The sequence below is a fragment of the Hippichthys cyanospilos genome, chromosome 7 (assembly GCF_059441005.1).
Source record: "Hippichthys cyanospilos isolate Australia breed blue-spotted pipefish chromosome 7, RoL_Hcya_1.0, whole genome shotgun sequence".
Classification (NCBI taxonomy): Eukaryota; Metazoa; Chordata; class Actinopteri; order Syngnathiformes; family Syngnathidae; genus Hippichthys; species Hippichthys cyanospilos.
This window is the reverse complement of record NC_142375.1, coordinates 1,187,496-1,194,203: the sequence shown is the minus strand read 5'-3', so window position 1 is coordinate 1,194,203 and position 6,708 is coordinate 1,187,496. Positions and strand designations below refer to the sequence as shown.

Genomic DNA, 6,708 nt, shown 5'->3' with positions numbered 1-6,708 from the left:
CCCTTCTGAAGGTTTCTGATTTTAGCAAAATTGGGGTGTTTGAGTTTTTCCTTACCCTTCTCTGAGCTTTGATAGGGGATGCTGTTGTGTATTTATGATGAAAAGAAGTCTCTGAATGACTTCTTTTCACCTGTAAAGCTCATTGAGACTTCAGAGATTCAGGGCTGTATTAATAAACTGATGCATTTTTTCATTCCAAACATGAGATGCACAAATTCAAGTGTGAAGATATTGATGAATCAGAACGTTGTGCAGAGGCAGATCGCATGCATGCAGTGTGTGTGTGTGTGTGTGTGTGTGCGTATGTGTAGGTGTGTGTGTGTCTGTGTGTGTGCGCGTGCGTGTGTGTATGTGCGCGCTTGTGTATTCATGTCTTGGGGCTATGATAGCATTATACTGAGAAAGAAATGTGAAACTGGATGATCATATTTGCAGATCGGCAGCGATGGAGCGGGCCTGGGGCTGGCCGGACAGAAGTGGGTTAGGGTGGATTAATGGAGAGAGCAGGAACTGCTTTAACGGGCAGGGATTTTCAAAATATCAATGTCCATGGAGTAGGAAGACGGACCTCAGTTGGATTTTACTTTGTTCTAGTGATTACCCTTCTCATTTTAAAATTTTTAACTTGCAATCGATGGACTTGATAATTGAGTTTTCCTTTAACTTTTCTTTAATGTGGATTTGAGACCAAGGGCGGTAATTGATATATAGATTTGTGCATGCTGCTACAGTTGAAATCAAATTTACCCTTCAGTAGTACTTGAACTGACACTCCATCATTTGCATTACATAATTTTTATTTACGTTTTGTTTCACATTGTGTTCATACTAATAATACTACTAATTACACAATAAAAGTATGTGGCCTTGCATAACTGACTTCTTCACCTATGAAACCACTAAATCAGTGGTTGTCAAGAGCTGGACAATTGGCCTCATCAATCGAGCTGTCCAACTCCTCATCTTCACTTACTTCATCGGGTGAGTATCAATCAAGTGCCAAACAAAAATTGTACTGTAACAATACAAAAGTGCAAGGAAAATTATATATTGTACTGTAACAAAATGTGTTTGAAATCTTGCGACTTTATTTCAGATACTAAACATAAAGATGACAGAACTACTCAATTATAGATGTACTCTGCTAGATCAAATGAGAGTAGTGGTTTTCATCAAAAACTGATCTCTCAATGTTGCACTCGTAAATCTCTCTTTATGTATTTTTTTTTTTAATTTGATATTACCTTTAATTAACTTATCTCTTTCACATGCCACATTTTGGCTCAATGTTCTATGTTATTATTCATGAAGTGTGTCAAATGAGGTGTATCAATAAAACTCTTGAATCGTGACGAGGATGTCCACATGAATGGAAGGTTAGGTAACGCTATTTAACAAGTAGTGTGATAAGGAAGGAGCAGCATAAACAGTGCAAAACAAAGTTGGAACCTGGTCTTGGAAGTCACAGCTGTATGAAATGTATGGAAGTGATATTATTAGCTGTAACGTACGACTACGGGCTGTTGAGGAGTCAGATGTCAGCGGGGAAGAAAGAGTTTCTAAGTCTGCTTGTCCTGCACTTTACACATCTGTAATGATGGGAGGAGAGTGAACAGTCCGTGTTGGGGGGAGTGGGGTCCCGGGTGATGGAGGCATCTCTTCCATGGACTCTGAGCTGGTAGATTTTCTGTAGACAGAAAAGTCGAGTTCTGGTGATCTTGGACGCCGTCTTGACCACTTTCTGCAGGCGTTTGCAGTGCATAGGAGTGTAATTGCTGAACCACACATTGATGTGGCTGGCTTGGATGGACTGAAAAATGCAGCTGTAGAAGCTGCCAAGGACACTTGGTGACATACCAAACCTCCTCAAGCCTCTGTAGAAAGTACAGGCACTGCTGAGCCTTCTTCACCAGCTGTGTGGTGTTTATTGTCCAGGTGAGCTTATCTCTAATGTAAATGCCCAGGTATTATTGTATTATTATATTATTGAGAAAAATGCTTTGTTTAGATCCACCACAGAAAATAATATAGAGTTTGGATTGAGGGTATTTAGCAAAGTGTGAGGCTTTGTTATGTTTGTGTTTATTTCGGTGGGTTCAGTTCTTTTTGTATGCATAGTTCCTCTTTTAGCTCCTCTCATTTCACTCCGTGTTAGCTTTGATTTGGTCCACCTGTCTGCATTTACCTGCCCCTTGTGTGTCCACCAATCCACTTCTCCCGCCAGCTAAACTGTTGGATCATAGTCGCATATATCCTGTCTCGTGCCACCCGCCCTGTGCCTTTGTCTGTGTTTTCTCGTACCACCCGCCTGCTAGAATTATCCCTTTTCACCTGCCTACAGGTATTTTTGGAGCTTTTTACTGTGCCATTTGTTTTCCCTGCCATTAGTCCCTGCCCATTAGTCCCTGCACGCATTATCTGTCTCAGAGCCTGTCTGCATCCGGGTCCACGCTCCCCACCACACCGCCCCGTGAAATTTTGGTTCTCTCGCAAATGACTACCTTGTTCACTACTTACAAGCTATACATCATTCTCCTTTGAAGGAAGCATCTTCTTTATAGAAGATTCATGTATTGCATACTGAGTTAGCGCATTCAGTCAGCACACAGATTTTAGTAAATTAAATTTCCAGTTTTATTTAATCTCTTCCATCCCCTTTCAGACAGAGATTGCTTATGTTTTAGTTTGTACAAATGGTTTGTTTTTTATTTTAACTAGTTCACAAATGATCATTAATCCTACATCAGTTTATCAATAAAAACCTCTTGCCATTTTTCATTAGCTTGTACATATGTGTGTACTGGTTGGATGTGTCGACTCAACTCTTCTCATTTTTTAATTCTTGCTCTTTTTTTTTAAATCAGACACTTTTACCTCCTTAATGTTTTCCATCATCTTCTAAAGCAGCTCTAATAAAGTCAAATTGAAAAATCGTAACTGTATTTTAATATCTAAGAAGTTATTTTGTCTTAACCCTTTCATTTTAATGGAAGTTGCCCTCTATTTATAACCATGCAATTGTAATTCATACTTTCAAAGCCCCTAACATTACTTTGCAATTTTTTTTTCTTGAAACTCTAATCTCACCTTTTTCCTCACATTGTTAAAACCTGACGTTAATTTTAATGTTTACTAGAAAATGTGCAATTCCTGAAGACATTGCGTGTGAAGGCGTAACCTCTGAAGGGAGCGGCGTTGAAAGCTGAAATTATATTGAATGTTTGAATGTCTTGAATCTGTGAAGAAATGCAAATATTACAGTTGGACTGGTTTAATTAGGCCAAATTATGTAGAAGATACAAGGAAAATACTGCACTAGTGGAAATTGTGCAGGTATTCGAATTGCTAAAACATATATTAATAGGTGACTGGAAGTGTATGGTATTGGAGAGAACAATCAATGACATATAAAGTTGGAACGGCTTGAATAGGCCCAATAATATGGAAGATACAGGGGAAAAACTGAAAAAAGTGGAAATTGTGTGGGTGTTTTTCATGCAGAAACGTCTAAAGTTTGGTGCAAGGGACTTTGTGGCATTGGTACGTACACGCTATAACATAAAGTTAGAATGGCTTGAATAGGCCAAATATAGAAGATACAGTGGAAAAACTGAAAAATGTCCAAACTGTGGATTTTTTGCATTGTTTTTTTTTTTTGAGTCATTTCATTTCAAAAACTGGAAATCTTGCCGATTATGGGAAACACCTAAATTTGGAACAGCAAGTCTACGTTGGACGCAAAAGGAGAATTCGCAAGAGGAAACCTAGAAAAATCTGATTTTTTGCAAGTTTTGTGGGGGCATTACGCAAAAGTGATGAATTATGGGTAAATGTTATACTAAGGTCACAGTCAGGGTCAAGATGAACAGTTAAACATTGAATCAGACTGAATCGGACAAACACCTGTAGTCATCAAAAAGAAGAAAAACAAAAAAACTGAATTTCGTGAAATATTACAAATTTTGAAAAGTAAGAAAAAAGTACTATGAAAGTTTTTTGCGTTTATATTTAAGAGTTTGGTTGTTCAACATTTGGTAAGTGTGATTTTAATTGATCTGAGTTACCCAAGATGGCCGCCCTCCTGGGTGGAAGCGGGGGGGGGGGGGGGGGGGGGGGGGGGGTAAGCTAATAGGATGTCTAATCAAATGTCCAAGATGGCCACCAATGAAAGCTGATGGGAATTGGAGTTTACTGTGTGTCCCAATTTTTTGAATTTCGTAAAATAACACAACATTTACAGAAGTAGGAAAAAGTACAATAAAGTTTAAATTCTGGATTTTGGGGGTTTATTGTTCATAGTTTGGCTGTTCAAAATTTGGTAATTGTGATTTTTATTGTTCTGAGTTAGCCGAGATGGCCACCATCCTGGGTGCAAGCCGGGGCGAGAGCTAATGAGATGTCTAATCCAATATCCAACATGGCCATCCCTATAGGTTGATGGGATATGGATTATCGGTGTATGTAGTCAAATGTCGAGATGGCCGCCTAATGGGAGGTACATGGGAAATGAGTACTGTGTGTACCTGAACAGTAGTCCAAGAAGGGCACACGCCCACACAATGAATGACCTCCTTGAAAATGAGTGGGTTCTTTGTGGGTACAGAGTGTAGAATTGTGGGAAAATTTTGGTATTCTGGGAAGAGGAAAATGGATCCACCCATGGAATGACAGGAATTGGGGAAATCTATTTAAGTCTGAACGGTGAAGAGAGAAGGGTCCAAAGTTTTGGTGAGAACAATGGGAATGAGGAATTATGGGTAAAATTATTGAAACGTTATGAATTATTGGAATGTGTGAATATGAGTAATTGAGTAATGATGACAATGTGAAAGGAATCAGCTGAATGATTTGAATGTGTCAAATAAGAAATGTTAAATCTACCATTGGGAATTTATTATGACTTGTTATAAGTGAAAAATATGGAATTATGGGAAAATATTTAAATATATGAATTATTGGAATTATGTGAATGGTCCCTAAAGTGAAATGAATTAGCTAAATGTTGTTAATGTGTAATGGGAAAGCTCAGAATTTGAAATGTTAAATGTCCAATTTGATATGAATATTAGAATATTGAGGTGAAAAACATGGAATTATGGGGAAATACTAAAATTTATGAATTATAGGAATGATGGGATTGATCATTAAGGCAAAATGAATGAGTGAATAATTGTAATTATGAAATGGGAAAGCTAAAAATGTTGAATGTTGAAATGTTAAATCTCCCTTTGGGAAATGAATGGGAAGCCCTACAATTGGAAATGAATTATGAATTACTAATGTTGGAAAAATATGGAACTATGGGAACATTTTGGAAATTATGAAGTACTGGAATGATGTGAATGATGCCTAAGGCGAGATGAATGAGTTAAATGATGAAAATATGAAATGTGAGAGTTGGAAATATGAAATGTAAAATCACCCAATGTTAAGTCAATTGGATTTTTAGGGTGGAAAACAGGGAATTGTGGGAAAATCATTAATAATTGGAATTTTAAAACTAGACCAAGTCGTCATGAATAATTTGAATAATATGAAATTTTACAACGTGAATTGGATTAACTGGAAATGAGTTATAATGTGCCCACAAATGGGCGGAATAATAACTAGAGCTGCAAGCAGCTATAAAAGGCCCTCACAGACCTGTGCATATCGGGGTATGATCAGGTCGGGATATGAACAAGTTGGAGTATGAACGTGTTTGGAGATACGTACGTTGAGGTAAGGGAACAGTAGAAGTCAGTGTTTTAGAAAAGGTCCAATTTGGATACTGTGGGATACTGTGGATTGAGTTACAGCAGCTTTAATTGTTACAGTTGTGTGAGTTTGCGCTGCCGTATAGGCTGCGCCCATTAATGAAGCACACTATTTGGTGGAGGTCATCAGGCATTTCTAAAGGCTTGTAAAACAACATTTAAGCGATATCACTTTAACAGGCTCACGAGAGTACATAAAAACGTAAAAGAATTGCAATATGTTTTGCTGCCCTCGAACTATGATGAAAAATAGGCTTGTAGGTGTGTTCCGCATTGAACACCCTTCAAATAAATGAAGTTTTTAGAAGATAAGACAATCAGGGTGTAATTACTGCAACTTTCTTTGTTAGCATTTTTTGCTGTCATGGTGGAGCTAGCACTTTACTGGAATATGTTTGTTGGTGTCTTCAGAAATGGACTCTCATCCAATGTGTCAAATTGTGAGAAGATCGGATCATCAGGGTCAAATTACAGCAGCTTTTACTGGTCCGATAAATTTTCTGAATGAAAATGGACGTAGAGGCCACACCCACTATCGAAACATCGTAATATTTAGTAGAGGGCATTAGGCATCTCTGGAACCTTGTCTGACCAAATTTCAGTGATATTACGTCAATGGGCTCAACAAAGTACTTGAAACGGTAAAATATTGTTGTTTTTCTGCCACTAGGTGGCGCTAGCACAACGATTAAAAAATACATTTATAGGTGAGTTCTGCATTGAACCATCATCAAATACTTAAAATTTTGAGAACATAAGGCCTTCTGGGTCCAATTACAGCAACTTTCTTTGTTTTGGCGAGACATCTGACTGACATTTTTGTTTGTCACTAGGTTCCTCTATAAGTAATTATAAGTAATAATTAAGCAAAAATGTATTAAACAAATGAGTTAAGAGCATAAGTCTTCATGTCTCTGTAATTTTTTTTTAAGCTTGTACAGCTGGGTTATTA

General features: G+C 37.7%; 1 protein-coding gene across 1 annotated transcript in view; it reads left to right on the top strand.

Moving 5' to 3' along the window:
• Positions 1–859: 859 nt before the first annotated feature.
• Positions 860–6,708, top strand: part of p2rx3b (purinergic receptor P2X, ligand-gated ion channel, 3b) — a 55,919-nt gene continuing 50,070 nt past the window's right edge. The window contains exon 1 of the mRNA XM_088418619.1: positions 860–981. Coding sequence (XP_088274745.1) covers positions 860–981 — 122 coding nt within the window. The remainder of the gene's footprint in view (positions 982–6,708) is intronic.